The 17,614-nt window shown below is 43.7% G+C and overlaps 1 protein-coding gene across 1 annotated transcript in view; it reads left to right on the top strand.

The window, feature by feature from the left end:
* TMTC1 (transmembrane and tetratricopeptide repeat containing 1) overlaps nt 1-17,614 on the top strand; it is a 152,010-nt gene that overhangs the window by 43,973 nt on the left and 90,423 nt on the right. Inside the window, exon 6 of the mRNA XM_015287026.4 lies at nt 16,234-16,315. Within this exon, the coding sequence (XP_015142512.2) occupies nt 16,234-16,315 (82 nt within the window). The remainder of the gene's footprint in view (nt 1-16,233; nt 16,316-17,614) is intronic.

The raw sequence follows: 17,614 nt of genomic DNA on the forward strand, positions 1-17,614 counted from the left end.
CCTGCTGACCTTGCAGGAAGGGGAGGGATCAGGCAGAGCCCCTGCTAACAGGGTGAAAATTAAATTATTAGATTTAGTTCTAATGGAGAAAACAAAAAAGACATCTTGAAAAGCTTAGCTTAAAACAAACTTTTTTTTTTGTTAACCCTAACCATCTGCAAACACACACACACAAAAAAAAAAGAGGGAGAAAAAGCATTTCTCAGTGTACAGTATGCTTTGATTCTGTTTTGGACATTTGCTAAAAAGAAATGTTGAAAAAGCTGTTGTTGAATCTAACTCTATGGTTTTCCCAGCTCTGGGATAGAAAGAGAAGGCTATTAAGATGCTGCTCCTTATCCTCCCAGCCTGGCTTTCTGACGACTGGCCATTGCAACTCCACTTCTTTTCCTTGTGGAGCTCATAGATTTGCAGTGTGGGGCTGGCAAAGTTACTTGGCAACTCTGGATTGAGATGGCCAAAATGTTTCAATTGATGCAAACACTCCTCCTTTCTACAAGTATTTTAGAAATTGTACTGCTTCCTTCAGAAATAGGTAGCATACATAACAGTGAAGCCTATGTCATAAAAAGATGAACCAAAGTGGATCAGTTCTGTTTAGGAAAAGGTGTTCCGCTGAACAGTAAAAGCCTCTTCTGAGCCATGGCAGAGCAGGTTCAGAGGGAACTCCATTTTATGATGGATTTACAGCCTTAGTAGGTAAAGGAAGAGCAACAGGTGTCATCTGCCTGGATTTGTGTGAAGTGTTTGATGCTGTCCCGCATGACATCCTGGTCATCAAATTGGAGAAAAATGGATTTGATGTATGGACCACTCACTGGATAAGGAATTGGCTGGATGGTTGCACCCAGAGAGTTGTGGTTAACGGTTCAGTGTCCAAGTGGACACCAGTGATGAGTGGCGTTCCTCAGGGATCAGTGCTGGGGCCAGTGTTCTTTAGCATCTTTGTAGGCAACGAGGACAGTGGGATTGAGTGCAAACTCAGCAAGGGCAGTTGACATGATACAGGGAAGGGATGCTATCAAGAAGGATTTGGACAGGTTTGAGAGGTAGGCCCATGTCAACCTCATGAAGTTCAACAAGACCACATGCAAGGTCCTGCACCTGGGTCAGGGCAATCCCAAGCACAGATGCAGGTTGGGCAGAGAATGGTGTGAGAACAGCCCCAAAGAGAAGGATCTGAGGGTGTTGGTTGATGAAAGATTCAACGTGAGCCAGCAGTGTGTGCTTGCAGCCCAGAAGGCCAATCATATCCTGGGTTGTATCAAGAGAAGTGTGACCAGCAGGTTGACAGAGGCAATTCTTGCCCTTCTACTCTGCTCTTGTGAGACCCCACCTGAAGTACTGCACCCAGTTCTGGGGCCCCCAACACAAGAAGGTCATGGAGCTGTTAGAGCAGGTCCAAAGGAGGGCCATGAAGATGATCAGAGGGCTGGAGCACCTCCCCTACAAGGACAGGCTGGGAGGGCTGGGGCTTTTCAGCCCGGAGAAGAGAAGGCTTCAAGGGGACCTTATGGCAGCCTTCCAGTACCTGAAAGGGGCCTAAAGGAAAGCTGGGGAGGGAATTTTTATAAGGGCAGGTAGTGACAGGAGAAGGGGAAATGGCTTTAAACTGGAAAAGGGTAGATTTAGACTAGATATCAGGAAGAAATTCTTTACTATGAGGGTGGTGAGACTGGAACAGGTTCCCCAGCGAGGTTGTGGATGCCCCCCGCCCTGGAAGCATTCAAAGCTAGGTTGGATGGGGCTTTGAGAAACCTCATCTAGAGGGAGGTGTCCCTGCCTATAGCAGGGGGCTTGGAACTAGATGATTGTGTTGAAAGGTCCCTTCCAACACAAGCCATTCTATGATTCAGTGAAATTTCAATGAAACTGAATTCCCCTCTCATCAGAGCTCCTAGCTGCTGCAGTGTGAGGAGCTCCAATTAAGTGATGTTGCTCTCTGCTCCCTCTCTAGGTACTGTTAATTTGTGTAAAATACTACAGGAGCCGGTCTGCTTCTTTAATCTGTATTTACATAAGGATGTAATAACCTCTGTTCCTCCTCTCTATGCCTCCTGGCCCCCATCTCTGAATTAAACATTTGAGGATAAATTGGAAAGTTCGTTTCATGCGATACCTACAGCACTCATGGCTGACCTTCACGAGTTTTTTTTTTTCCTTCAGTACTTTTCATAAGGAGGCCAAATCATTTAAACCAGCTGGAAGATCTCCTAGCAGCTACAGTTCTATAATCATTTCCCTCCCAGCTTATAAAACTGGCTTTCTCCAGTTTGCTGCCAGGCTCTTTCATTGCAGATTGAAAAAATAAAGGTCTCTGAGGACCATGGGCTTCTCAACTCTCCTAGAGATCGATTGGATCAATTTGCCTCTGTGTGTTTCAATGTCTGTGTCCTAATTCTGGAGATGGCCGCTGTGGCATGCTGTCAGGTGCCTCTTTGCAAAGGGACAGAATCCTGGATCTGATCAGGGCAGTAAAACAAGCCTATTAGAGGTTAAAAGCAACAAAAAATAGGGGAGAAGTAGGTAATGCTCTGTCATAGGTACCAGCGAAGCTGGCAGAACTTTTCTTTTTACCTGAGGCAAGCAGCCTATGGAGTAAGGCAGTGTGTGTGATTTTGTCAAGACTTTAAGCTCATGCAGATGATTTGTAGCGATTTCATAACACCAGTTTTATTAAGTTGCCTGAAGCATTCTATGTTCATCAGCACTTCGCCTTGGTTCACTCCATCCATCTTGTAAAATTCTTTCCTTTGTGGCCCTGGTCAAAAGTGCCCTATCCTCTCTTATGCATGCTAGCCCTGAGCTATCAATTCAGGGAAACAAAGCTGAAGCAGATGAAATAGTTTTGCTCAAGTACTTGCACTTGGATGAGATTCTGCTCCTCAGGAAGTCCTGCGGCAAAAGAACCTTGCCCTGTGCACACTTGTCCTGGTAAGTCTCTGTACAAACCCTGAAGCAAGGCTGGCACTTGTGGTGTGTGCACCTCCTACGCTAGCCACTGCAGGAGGTTTGTGTTGGCCAAATTCCATAGAAACTGTTATTTCTTAACAAGCTGGGATTGACAAAATAAGTTTGGTGTAAAAGCTTATGTGCTTGCTAAAAGGACGTGGCTTTCCTCTTACGGGATGCCTGGCCCCTTTCCACGTGGGAGATGGCAACATATTGGGCTCATCATTGGCATCTTTGGGCTGTGTGGCTTCTTGGGGGAATGGTGTCACCCTGGCTTGGCTTTCTTCTGCCTCTAGTTGTTCTCAGAGAGCCCAGTGGCCTTAGGTGAGGATATTACTCTCTGGTGATCAAACTGAGACTGCTAAATCAGTAGATTTGTTTGGTATTATTGTTAATCTTGTTCTTCTCAGAATAGCCTTCTTTCCTCCGGATCTGAGGGCAAGAGTTATGCATAGTTAATTCAAGAATGTTTTTCTTCTCATACTGGTCAGAAGAACTTCAAAAGTAAACAAGGCAATGTAAAAAAGAAAAAGGAAAGAGTATTTTGGAATAAGTAAAGCACTACTTTTTCATGAGACTTCTCCTACTGTGATATATTTTGTAAAAAGACCTCTTTTCTGTTGTGTTGATAATAGATGTAATTTGAAAGTTTTTAGAATGGCTTATAAGCAACAGCCTGTCTTGACGCTTCATTTTGAATTATGCTTTAAAATATTGCCTTTGTTTTTGCTCCACAGTTCAGATTTCTGTGACTTGTTTTTGTTTAGCTTGTGGGTATATTGGATGCTTTACTCATTTAATTGCATTTTAACCACAAGAGTATATGTGATTGGCACTTGGAACAAGTCTTTGTTTCTCTGGGAATGGTTGCAGAATAGCAATTCTGATTGCTGCTTAACGGATGTTACGTTTAATCAATAACTCAAATACGGAAATAATGGCAGCTTTCTGTCTTCAGTTATGGCTGGCAGTATTACCCACACTTGCTGATACTTCTTTCTTAATTATTCAGTGAGGACCTATTTATTGTGCTTAACAATAGGATCACACATATGCACCACAAATATTAAAGAGTAACAAGAAGAGAAAGAGTCAGTTAATGAAAATGTGTTTCCTCCGAGCAAATCTCTGTAAGAATCTTGGTATCAGCTTTGTTACAGAATTGCTCGTCTTAGGAGTTCTTTACCAGTGAATGTGGGAGTTCCAGTTCCCCTGTTTTGGCTGGAGTGGGCCTGATGCTGAGCTGAGAAGTAGACGATGTGCTTCCATTTTTCCATGGTGACTCTTCTGATAGCATTTGAGGATGAGTTTCTGGTAGTATCCTTGTTTGTGAGCAGCAGTTGTCTCAAGAGCAACTGGGGGCTGCTGTGACGGGATTCCAACCATTCTCCTGCCTCAGTGCTCCATGTCCTTCCTGCTGGCCTCTTGTCCAAAACCTTCATCCCTATCCCACTGGAGGGCAAAGAGCTGGCCGGGCAGCAAGCTGACATGATGGCAGCACCTACACCACAGCCTGCCTTGGCTTTTACTGGCTGCGTGTCCTCTTTGGCCAAGCACCATGACAAAGGCTCTCCTCCAACCTCTGTGTCATTTTGTCTGGACATCAGCACCATTTTTTATGAGATCCCACCACTGGTGTCTGTCTGGACAATCACAGACCATGAGAGTATCCTCTGAGGCATCTAACACTTCTCTCATGATGTGAGGCTTCTTCTCCTTGCCTGTGCCAGCCTGCCTTCTCCCACCAGGGTCTTGTCTGCCTGTACCCTCACCCCATCAGTGGCTGTACCTTAGTCCCTGTGCCCAGTCAGCCCCTCTGTGTGGCTGAACCACCTGGCAGGAGCTCCCCAGCCAGGTCTTGGCCCTTGAGAAGACTGCCAGTGTCATAGTTTGTAGAGGCAAGCATTGCTGTCTCCTTTTGGTTGTCTTTTTTGGGGTGGGTGCATTGCCAAAGTGGGCAACCCTTTGGCAGAGTGGAGATGTGTTGCACTGGGGGGGCTATGACAGGATTTTTGTTACAAGATGTTCTTGTTAAAGTGATCTTGGCCATGGCCTACCTGAGCGACCCAGACATTGGCAACGTTGGAGGCCATAAGCAAACTTCGTGATGCATTTTCATGCATTTGCCTCAAGCCAAACAGGCAACATGCCTTCTCTTCTTAGGTTTCTGGGAGGGAGAAGCCATCAATTACATGGGAATGTTTGGTCATCTATATAAATACACAGCTGAGTATTACTGAGTGTCAGCTCCAGTCCCATCCTATGAAAGTTTGATGTGGCTGGATATGCATTACAGGCTGTTGCAAACTCCCCAAGGCAGAAGCTGCTCATATTTTCGGCTAAGTGCAACATTCCGTAAGCTTTCTTGTGAGCAACAATGCAGGATCTTCTGTGTTAGCCAAGTTTTAAAATATCAGAATTAAAGCCCACTTCTGTGGCAGTAGGAGACTACAAAATGGTGTAGTTTTCTCACTGTTACTTGTTTTTGGAAGTTGCCAGTGCAGTTCAAAGAGATGATGTTAGTGACTTACAGACGGCTGGGATATTTGTGGTCTTATTTTTCTGGCAGTAGATGAGACTGAGTCGCGGTCAGAATAGGATAAAATATAATTATTTTTTTCTAATGCTGCCAAGTTTCAGAATTATTCTTTTATTGATGTGCTTTTGGCTTTTACCGTTTATTATCTGTTTAGATGAGACAGAAAGAATGGCTTTGCAAAGGAAATCCATTTAAAGCAAGGCGCTAATCTTTACTAGCTATTGCGGAGTTTAATTTTGACTTCTCACAAACGAACTGTACCAGAACAGAGCCGTGAGTGTCTGTGATGAAAGAGTGGGTCCGTTTTTAATTGGAAGAACGTAAGGATTTGTGTGTAGATGATTGAGTGGAAAAGCGACAGAGATGAAAGTTGCTGGAAGCACACTGTTTTGTATTTCATGCCAACAGTAACAGCACAGGCACAATTTACTTACATGGCTTCTGACAAAAACAGTCATTTGCTGCCAATTTTTGAATTGTTTTCTTTCAGATTCTTTCTGTGTTGCTGTATAACTTTGGCATGGAGTTGCATTTGATTGCGAACATCAAAAAGTTTCACCGAAAGGATAGCATCTCTGAAGAAGGTTATTTTTCTTCTTCTCTATATTTCTAACAGACTTGTGTCATTCATATTTAAAAAGAACAAGCTATTCTTGAGGCTGTTAAAAATAACAGACGGTTTCCTAACAAGAGAAGAGCGAGGAAGTTGATAGTTCTTTTTTTTTTTTACCATTTATTTTGTATTTAGAGATGGCTGTGACATACTCGTGGATTACTTTATTTAATCTGACAGAAGCAAAGGGACGCGCTAGATCAAAATGTCAGATTAGGAATTTTCCGGAAAGGAAATACCCTCTTCCTGAAGTATTCACCAGTGACATCCAGAGAAGTGTTCTGTAAGTCTCCGCTACATGGGTTTCATTTTGAAGGAGAAGTTCGTGGAAAACATGCAGAGCTGCTGCTTGCAGAGAGTGCAGCTGAATTTAGTGCCTCCACCACTGATGTCTGGTGACAGAAGGTCTGGGTCCAAGCATGGACCACCCCTTTCCATTCCGTCATAGGCATATGGGAGAGTTCTCAGTGTAAATGATTAGCTTGTAATCTCTTGTAATTGACAGAGAATATTCTGGGGGATCCATGCAGGCTTTATTGGTCTTCATCTAATACCACGTATAAGCAGATTTCCATTAATTGATTATTGGGCATTCAGGCTGATGGACTCTTCCGAACTCTCTCTGGTTTACCATCCTGAAAAATCTACAGTCTCTGCATGACCACAGCAGTGTGACAACTGCTCCTCTTCACATCTCATCTCAGTATGAAGGACTCAAACTGCAGATGTGTGGGTTTTTTCCACCCTCTTCTCCAAGTAAAAGTGAAAAATGTGCATTCAAATTGAACTTGACAGGCAGTTTTTGGATTACCAGTACATTGTGGAAGTATTAAAGAAATCTCCAAACAAATACGTTATGAAAGAAAACACTTTTCAGGCTATATTTAGAAGGGGGGTCAGGTTATTGTCTCCCCATATTTCTTTTTGAATTCTGCTCAAGTCTTGTTCCAAAACAAAAGCTTTCACTCACAGGCTCACTTGATTTACCAGAAATGCTCACAACTAAAACAGTATCTGCTTCTCAAAGCAGTGCAAAAATTTCCTGTTTGTGCTGACTCCAAATGATAATTTGAAAATTATAACTAGTTTCAGTGAATGTATTTTAAAAAGCTAAACAAAAATCAAGCATTCACTCTGTTTGAGAGCAAGCTCAGCTGTAAAACTTTGCTGTCTTACCCTCCTTGCTCCAATCAAACTCTTCAGCTGTACCAGTGAGTTATTGATGTTCCTTAAAGAGCTGCTTCAGGAGCTCTGTGGCTTGGGACCAGCTGAACTTTACCTACCCCTACGCTTACAATTGGTGCGTGTCACTGTGTTTAGGGCTGATGAGCAGATGAGGAGGCGCTGGGCATCTTCTCAGGAGGAGCTCTTTGCAGTTCCTGGCACACATCCACCCCTGCCTTGGGCTGCTCACCGAGTCTCTGTGCTCTGGGGCTGGTCGCCTGCATGGTGTCTTCTGATTTTTATTTTTTAAACATTTTTTCCTTCCTCTCTTGTTTTTTTTTCTGGCACTTCATTTGAAGCTGGGAGAGCTTGCTGTAGTTAGCAGTAGTATATACAATTTGCTGCATCTTTCCTCTGACAGACATTGATTTCTGTGCCCTTTCTCTGCTGCGTTTTACTGATGGAAGGGATTTGTTCCTCCTCTTCTGCTCTGTTGAAGTCTTTTGCTTTAATTTTTTTATTAGGTTTACTTACTGGGATCCCAGACAAAAGACAGCTGCAAGAAGCGAGAGCCTTGGTTCCCTAATTGCACATGCACAGTTTCAAGCCACCAGGGTTCCTTCTGTCACTCAGCAGACTACTTGGACCTAAGTTTGCCTTTATTGACATGAAATGCTTTATGGAGAGCATCAAAGCAATGCAGCAGGCCTCTGCATCTTTTATGGTTTGTTTGTAAATGTTTACTAGGACACTTGCTTCCCAGGGACACCTCCGTAATTTCCACTCGCAGTTATGGAGCCTCATGCATGACTGGAGGATAACCTCCTCCATTTTCCCATTAAAGGCATTTTTTTGTGATTAGGGATCCTGTTTTAGCTACCTCACAGCCCACACGCTCCTGTCAGCACGCAGTGGGTCTGCATGCAGCCCCTTCACCAAGCCTGTGAGCCTGGCTCTTGTGCTGTGCAGTGTTTTGGGGCAGCCTGTATTCACGAGCTGCCAGCTTTTTGCAGAGACGCAGAGGCAGCAGTCGTTCTGCAGGAGTCCTGGCTGTCCTCTGTGTTTTCAGGCCATCTGCTTGTGCTAGGTTGGTTAGCTGAAAGCACAGCTGCTTCCTGAAGCAGTGCTGCGCTGGGGAGGCAGGCTGCTCCCGCTGCTCATGTCACGGCTCAGCTCCTCAGTGCTCACTGGGGACACAACAAATTGAGTGGCAGCAGGTTCCTTGGATACTGCCACTGGATCTCTTACAAAAGCAGAGGTCTGAGTGTCTCCCTGTATCTCTGTCCTTTTCATCCTTTCTCTTCAGTTCTGGCTCCTCACAGAATCATGGAGTCATTTGAGTTGGAAGGGATGCTTAGAAGCCATCTGATCCAACTCCCCTGTAATGAACAGGAACATCCACAGGTTGCTCAGGGCCCTGTCCAGCCTGACCTTGAGTGTTTCCAGGTACAGGGCATCCACCACCTCTGTGGGCAACCTCTGCCAGTGCCTTACCACCCTGACTGTAAAAACTTCTTCCTTATATCCAATTAAAATCTTCCCTGTTCTAGTTTGAAAACATTTCCCTTTGTCCTGTCACCACCGACCCTGCTAAAGAGTCTGTCCCCTTCTTTCTTATAGACCCCTTTAGATACTGAAAAGATCTCTCTGGACCTTCTTTTCTCTAGGCTGAGCAGTTCTCCTGTACTCTTTCCTCCTTATTCCTCCTTTGCCTTCTTTCTCCTTTATCCCCTCTCATCTTTTTAATACTGAAATGTAGCCTCTTACTCATCTACATATGTTCAGTTCTCTCCATCCAAAGCAGGTTGTCTCCTCCAGGTTGGGTACAGGCAGTGCCAGAGAGATGCTTGAATATCAATTTGCTTTGCAGGAGCAATTGCAAGGAGAGTGATGCTGCTTCTGCAGAATGGTGTTAAAATCACAGGACTATTAAGGTAACCTCCACCCATCCCCACCACGCCTACTGACCACTTCCCTCAGTGCCACATCCGCATGGTTCTTGAACAGTTCCAGGGATGGTGACTCTACCTACCCCCTGGTTAGCCTGTTCCAGTGCATCATTACTCTTCTGGGAGAAGAAATGTTTCCTAACATCCAACCTGAACCTCCCCTGGTGCAACTTAAGGCCGTTACCTCTCATCCTATCTCTGTTACGTGGGAGAACAGGCTGACCCCCACGTTGCTACAGCCTCCTTTCCGGTCATTGTAGGGAGTGACAATGTCTCCTCTGGGCCTCCTAGGGCTAGAGAATCTGGGGAACTGAGACAAGTCTCTATGTCTCCTAAGCAATGCAGATGGAGATATTTTTTTTCCCTTAGTGACTTGTCACGTTCCCAGAAGCAGAGTGAGTTGTTGCTGAAAGCAACAGCAGGCACATCTCTGCACATCTCTGCAGTACCTCTTGCTAAATGACAAGTCCCTGCTCCAAAGTACACAGCCACAGAAGTTTTCTCAACAAAATGGTTGCATGATTTGTCGATATGGGCAGAGCAATGATTTTTCTCTCTAATTGCTCTTTCAGAAATGGTCTGTTTTACCTGAGACCTTCAGGGAAGAAAATAAATTCAGCTTGACACAAATGCCTGGAATGGAAAACTTTCAGCCTGAATGAATAAAGCTTGTCAAAAGAACAAGCAGAAGAAAAATAGGGGTTTGTAGCTGAGCACATGGAGCAGCTAAAGCCTAGATTCTGTTGTCAGTGCTGCTTCTAATGCAGTTACGTGAAATACCTCTATACTGGCCCTTAGCTAGCCTAGGATGGGGGATATGGCATCTAGTGGTGGATTTCAAGGCTTTGTGTGTGAGACGCAGAGGAATTAAAATGACTGAAATCAGTGAAAGTTTTAAATGGCAGGCATGGTGCTTTGGTTTCCTGAGGTCTGGTGGAAGGTGGTTGTGCTTTGGTGAGGTCTTATTTTTCGTGTTAGCCCTGCTCCACCTTGTCTCCTTGTCGCGTCAGTGGAATGTCTGGTATGAGGGGAAGCCCTTTTTCATCTTGGTTACATCTTTGATCAGTTAAGGTTGTTTTGCAATCTTCCTTCTATTTTTTTCTCTCTCTATACCATTACTGTGCCTTTCCCTCTCCCTTTCCCTCTTTCTCCTAGTTTTCTCCCTCCTCTTTCACCCCAAAAAGAAAGAGGTACATTAGCATAACAACAGAAAAAGGCCACAAGTGGGGCCACCTTCTCAGCTATATTATGCCAATACAGTCGTGCCCTGCTCTGTTCTGCTTTGGATATCGAATAAAGGGCAAGAACTCCAAACTTATGCTCATAACTGAAAACTTACTTGAAGCGTATATTCCATTATCGGTGCAAATGAGTTAAAGCAGTTGTGACTTTCATAAAATCTCTCCATGGCATTTAAAGTCTGTAAAACTGCTTGTGTTAGTGTGTGCTTATGCATCTGGGTCTGCGTGGGTAGTAGTGGCTGGGGTTTAAGGCTCTCCAGGGAGATAAGGAACAGGGATACTGCACATACGCTGCAGGGAATGTTGAGACTTCCCATAAAAAGGGGAGCAGAAGTGGTTTTCTTTCTCTTTCACTTGCAAAAGTTGTAGCTGTGACTGATATTTTATTTCCCTGCATTGACAGATATTTTAAGGAAGTGAAAAATCCAGACATGTTTGAAATAGATTGTTTTTTTCTTTTTCGTTTGTATTTTTTATTCCATAACAGATTTGCACTCCTCTTTTCTGACTGGACTATCACATACACTTGCCCCTTGATGGTCCTCCTAAAGGAGAAACTTAGGCCAAGCTAAGCTGAAAAGCTCCTTCTGTAACCTAAGATGTGGCTGGGTGGGCAGACTCGAATGAAGTCATCTCTAAGTAGAAATGGTAAAGACAGACAGAATCTGAATCCTGTAAAACTTCTGCCGTGTCAGAAGGGGAGTCTGTCTAACTGACTAGATATGAATCTACCAATGATCTGAAGCTTCGGCATCCACTTAAAGTAACCCCTTCTGAGTTGAAAAATGCCTTGATTAGAGGTGTCATGCTCTTATCATCAGGAATTAAGATTAAGATAAGTCTTGCTTTTATACTTATCCTTCGAACATCTTCCCTAACACAGGGTTTCCCAAAGTGTTGGTTCAAAATGCTGTTGGTTGCTGAGAGTTAGATATGCTTCCTGGGAAGAACGTAGGTGGGAGCAACAGTCTTCTCACAGCTGAGGGACCTGCCCAAAACAAGCTCTTGGCATACCATGGCCTGTTCTACTGTGTCATTATCTTGGTCTTTTAGATGTCCCCAATGGGGAGCATCCATCGTACATGCAATTGTTTGCTTCTTTCCCCTGAGAAGGCTCTCAAAGGGAACACAAGAGTGAGTTCGTTTAATGCTGAGACTGAGTCAGCTACAGTGTGGGATAAATGTGTTGCTGATAGTGGTTTGCGATAGCTCTGTGTCGTGGCAATTAGCTGCAGCTGAGAAGCTGTCCCACTCTTGTCTGTAAACTCAGGGTGCCTCCAACAGTAAAGGCAAATTAAAAAGCTGTCTGCTTCTTAGCAAAGTTTGTTTTGATTAACACGAGGTCCATCTGGTACCAGCAAAGTTTACATTCCTGTAAACTGCACGGTATTGAGTTTTACTAGGCCACCTACTCTGCTGTCTTCAATTACGAGCTCTCCGAGTGCTCTGATGATGTAATTGGTTTCAGGATGAGCTGTGCTTTTCAGGAAGCCGGAGCTGCCAGAGAGCTGTCTTGGCCTCTGTTCGAACTGTGCAAAAGAGGTTCCTGCGTTATTAAGCGCCTTTTGGATTTACTGTTTGTTGTGATTCTGGTTGCTTTAGGGAGTGTTCCTGAAAGGCTTTTACAAGATAGCAAGTAGCCAATTACATGCTGTTCTGCTTTGTGGGAAAGCTGGCACAAAGCAGAGGTAGAACCTCTGTCCAAGCATGCTTGTTTCTCGCCATTTAGTAAACCTGGTGGTAGGGATTTCCTGCCTTAACTTCATCTTTTCATCATGAAAATCTGAGACCCACATCTTGAAATGTTCACCTTGTTTTATGTTCTGGAGGTAATATTTTGCTGCACAGAGCTACCATCCCTACAGTTTTCCTACATTTGTCCCACGCCTGTTCTCATGTGGGAGTGTGTGTGTGTGTGTGTGCGTGTGTTTTGGCACCAGGAGCCACATTACAATGGTCGGGTGGAGCAGGTGATAGGGAGTGGCTCCCGTTAACAGTGGGATATTTGGCAGCTCTGTGTGGTGTGCAAATGCACAGAAATCTGACCTGTAAATGACTTTATGCAAGGCAGCTATTATAAACAGGTATAAAACAGTTAAACTTTTGTAATAGTGATTTCTTTGATTTCCTACTTAAAGACAAAATCAAGAGCTTTGGCTGATCCTAAGGCTGTCTGAGCAAAGCTCAGAATGATTTGCAGCTTGCAAACACATCAAGATTTCACATGCCTGTGTTGCACATGCTCTGTGTCGCTAACATTTAGCAAACTTCCTGGTGTCATTTGCAGTTTATTTGATTTTAATGCACAAATGTGTATTTTTCTTCACTCACATCAGCCATGAGATGTTTTCCTAGTTAACTTTCCTGAACCAAAAAGTAGGCTCCATAACTGTAGAATCACAGAATCATTAAGATTGGAAAAGACCTCTGAGATCATCTAGTCCAGCTGCCAACCCACCTGCACCATGCCCACTAACTGTGTTCCTCAGTGCCACATCCACATGTTTCTTGGACACCTCTAGGGTCGGTGACTCCACTACCTCCATGGGCAGCCTGTGCCACTGCAGCCTCAGCATTTTTTTTGGAGGAGAAATTTTTCCTAATATCCAACCTGAAGATTGGATAAGGTGCTCTGGAAAGCCACATAGATCTTGTAAAACATTTGATTCATTGAAAGAACTCATATGTTTATGCCACTCGTGCAAGTTGATTTAATGGCAGACAGCTTGGACGCCAAACGCTGAGCAGTGTTCTCTTTCATGGTTTTCAGGTAGACTTCAGGATGGCAGCTTTCTGGAAATGTTCATTTTGCTTCTTGACTGAACTGTCACAGAAAGAAACATTTTATAACCAAAGCAGTAAAAACATTTGGAGGACAGATAGAAAAGTTCTGGACTCTTTGAGCTCTCTTGCTTCACCCATTCCTCCTTCTCCTTTACTTTCACTCTGCTGCCTACTTTCATGCAGTTCATTGGTTCTTCAGTGCAGTGTGGTGATTTGCAGTTAGTGTCTATGTAAAGATTTCTTCTTATTTTCTCTTTTCTTGGTGGTGTTATTGCTCCGCAAACACAGATGGTGAAGAGACTCAGGATTTTCTGAAGGCCTGTTCTGCAATAGGCAGAGCTACCACAGGATCTCCCTTTAATTCTGTGGAGTGCTTCAGGTTAACTTTGACTTGTAGGTAAAATCATGCCTTGAAACTGGTAGCTTATATGGTGTTGTGCTTGCTGCAAGGAAGGTGTGAGTTTTGGGCATCATTTTAGTTATTCACAGGCAGACAAAAAGGTCAGGCTGGATGGGGCTCTGAGCACCCTGATCTAGCTGTGGGTGTCCCTGTTCACTGTAGGGGAGTTGGACCAGATGGCCTTTGAGGGTCCCTTCCAACTCCAAGGATTCTGTGAAAACCAAGACATGAAGAGTTGACCATTGCTGCACTGTACTGCCAAAGATGAAAGAGAAAACAGGGAAATGTTATCTTACGTATCAGATCCCTGCCCAGCATGTGCAAAGTGGTGGGGTCTGCTTGCTCCCTGCAGCTTGCCTGGATGTGGGTGGTGAGCATGTGGCATGAAGGTGATGGCAGCTTCACCAGTTTCAGATCACTGGTGTGAGGTGATACGGTTTCTTGAGGACAAAGTTGGCAAACTTCTTAACACCGATAAAAGCGTTCCTCTGTCTCTAACTGAAGTGTTGGAAAAAAAAAAAAAGGAAGCTGAACTGATCTGGCTGTTCTTTTTCCAGAATAATTCCACCTAAAGCAAATATTTGTAGTGGAAAATCTCTGCCCAAAGTGTTACAGCTAGTTAAAACTTCAAGCAAGTGAAAACAGGTTCTTCATAATGAAAACAGTCAGGCCGTGTGATTAATAGACTCTCACCTCCCTCCACCTATAAAAAAAAAAAAAAATACAAACAAAATGCAACCTAACACTTCTATTCTTGCTGCAAATCACAAGGGGGTTACACTTCATAAAGGGTTCCAATGGGGAACAAAAGACCAGGATTCGATCCAAATGCTATTAAAGTCACTGAGAGCCATTCCCTTCGGCTGTGGTGGGTTTTGGAGCAGGGCCATGGTGAACACTTGAAGGCCAGCCTGACCTTTCACGGAGAGGGAAAGCTGGAGACTTAGTTTCATCTCACTTGTACTTACTAGAGCCTGATTAAAATCAGTGGGAGCTCAAAAAACTTTGCACTTCGCAGAGTTCAGCCCTTGAAGACTCATCTGACATTTAAGTCAGATTCCGTGCTTAAATGTCAACATTTCTAAGTAAGTAGTCGCCAAAGATGCAAAGTCATTTGACTTCCCTTACAGCGTGTGGTTTGGTTACTAGTTTTAGGCATGATACTTAGGGAAAGGTTTCTGAAGAATGCTTATTTTCTAGAGGGCACCCAGATGTCCTCCTGCATGTTAAATGCCTACTCTTGCTGGCTTTGCCGCTGTTGCTTTTGTCTGTAATGCAGTTCTTTTCTCCATCTTTCTGCGGTGACCAGGATTGCAAGCTTCCTACTGTAGAATATCTGAACAAAAAGCCAGATATTAAAGGCTCCTGGCAGCCTTAGGAAATGCTGCAGTCTTGTTTTTTTTTTTTTCCTCTGAGACTTGAAGGGTGGAAGCAATCAGATGATAAATTGTGCCGAGGATTTTGGGAAAGAAATAAGATGCAGCTTATGTGCTAGATGTTCATGGGCAAAATGTATGACGCTGTCATGCTTGGGAAACTAACTTGTGTGCAGGTGTTGATTCATTCTGTAATTTCTGTAAATCATTTAAATAGAGTATCCCGGTACTGATTTGTTACGCAGAAGAACCCGAAAATGTTTTGGCTCTGAATTTATTTTGTTTACTTCTTATTTATAACTTCTTAAAATTATTTGTCAGATTTCCAATAGTTTTCTAGTTCCTCTCTGCTTAAAATATTCGTATCTCTTCTGTACTTCTTTCTGTTTCTCAGTGCTTTATTACAATGACAAAAGCTCCATCAGGTTCTGTAGAAATGGAATTCTCATTGAATTAATGTCTTAGGGATGGCACCATTTGTTACATTAAGAAGGCTCCCTGGAATTGGACAAGTGCTTCTGCCCTACAGTAAAATAAATACATAGCTTAGGCTCCAGATACAGTTTAATTTTATTCATTGAGAAACAGAAAGGTTTTCACGAGCACTCCTAGGACAATAAACCACCTGTGTGTTAGTCTCTGCGCAGGTTATTATCATAACACCTTGTCAGTAGACTTGTCAGTAATGAAACAAGTGTGCAGAATACGCTTAAAATAGAAAAACTTATTCTAAGTTCAGTTCTACTGGACAGTTTTGCCCATCTTTAGAGGCTGAATAGGGAGCTGGGAGCAAGGAGGATTTGCATTTTAATTGTAGCCTGAAATTGAATTGCTGTGTTGGTGAATTCCTTTAGGAGACTGAACACAGCAGTCACAGTGTGACACATGGGTTTTTCTGGGGATTAAGGGGTTAACTGATGATTTAAAAACAAATAAACATACAGAAAACAAGTCAAAAAGAAAAAAAAAAACACCAACAAAACTCCACAGGTCTTGTGGGGGAAACTGCAATGTCTTATAGCATGTGTTGTTTCAAGTAACCTCTTTTTTACGTGTGTAATTCTGACCTGGAAAGGGCTTTGAAGAATAGAAGGGGTCTCATTGCTACAGCAAGGTAGTTGAGGGTGGTTAAAGTAATGCATAACTTTCTTCCAGTTTGAAAAATAAGTTAGTATTTCAGAGTATTTAAAAAATATTTGTTTCCTTATATTTCAGCTACCTGACTGCAAATAACAATGAGAATTTCTTGTACACTGCAAGACCTTTTTTGAAGAGAGCTGCTCTGGTAATAAGCTATGTAAGTACGAATAGACTTGACCATGTATTTCTGTGTATGTGACAAGAATGAGCATTGTGTGGTAGCATCCCAAAAGGGTCCGAAAGCTGAGGTGGTGGATGTTAAGCAAAGTTAGTATTGGAAAATGGTCTAGAAAACTTCAGCTGGGCACAAATAAAACTGTTGTTGTGTTTTTGGTTCAGATTTTCTTTTAATTTATAGTGGTTGCCATTACAACTGCACAATCATCTGTAAGCCTTTCCTGCTCTAAATACAGGGGAATTGGTGGTGCTGGGCTGAGTGGGAAAGTCATGACTTTTATGGCATGCTGTTAGTTTCATAGCAGGGTTTGGTCGGTTGCCAGAACAGCTCTGCCTGCAAATACCTTGTTCTTGTGTGCTCCAAGCAGCACTTGATATGTAGTTGGGGAGAAACCAACCACCACCACGTGGATCTACTGGGTGTACAACTAACTCCTTGTGCTTCTTGAGGAGCCAAATCCCCCTGCCCTTCCTGCAGTGACAAGTGGTTCCCAGAGAGGTGGTGAAATGCCAAACCACAGAAGTCCTTCCGGAGATTAGGATTACACAGCATGAAAAACATAGATGGAGCTTGTTCTTAGACCGGTGCCAGCATGAGTGAATAATAATAGCTTTTAAGATACGAGCCCTGTATTTTCCTCTGTATTTAGTTAGAGGTCAGTGGCTAACCTCTGCTGAGACTGAGCCACAACAGGGTGATGGATTCGTCCTTCGAAATTCTGCCTTTGCTGTGGGAAGCTGTGATAAGCTGGTTCCTCTGAGTAATGCACATGTGAGCAGGGGTGTGGAGGACCAGGCTATTGCTTGAGAGCTGGCACATTTGACATATGCATATTCACAGCCCTCTAGCTGATGCCCAGAAGATTAGTATTCTTCCCTTACTCTGCAAGTTTTTGTGCTGCTGGGCTCTGCACTGCAGCAGCCTGCAGTGTGCATGGATGTGATGGTTGCTGGGCTGGAAGTGGGAGGCAATAGGGCTGGGGATTGCATTAGCCTAGGAAGCCAGAGTGGGCTTGACTGTCCTAGGCAGAAACATCTTGCCACTCAGTCATGCAGGCCCTGGGCAACTCTTCCCCTGCCTAGCAGCCTTGGGTGCTCAGGAAAGTGAACACAACTCAAAACTGAATTTTGCCACCTGCACAGGATGACAAAATTGAATTTTGCCTTATCAGCCGAGCTGACTGTCTTCTGAGCACAGCACAGAGCCAAGAGAACTATCAAAACAAATGTGTGGCCTCAGTTGTTCTTAGCAGCACATTACTAACCTGGATGTTCTTCT

This window comes from Gallus gallus, chromosome 1 (genome assembly GCF_016699485.2).
Source record: "Gallus gallus isolate bGalGal1 chromosome 1, bGalGal1.mat.broiler.GRCg7b, whole genome shotgun sequence".
Lineage (NCBI taxonomy): Eukaryota > Metazoa > Chordata > Aves > Galliformes > Phasianidae > Gallus > Gallus gallus.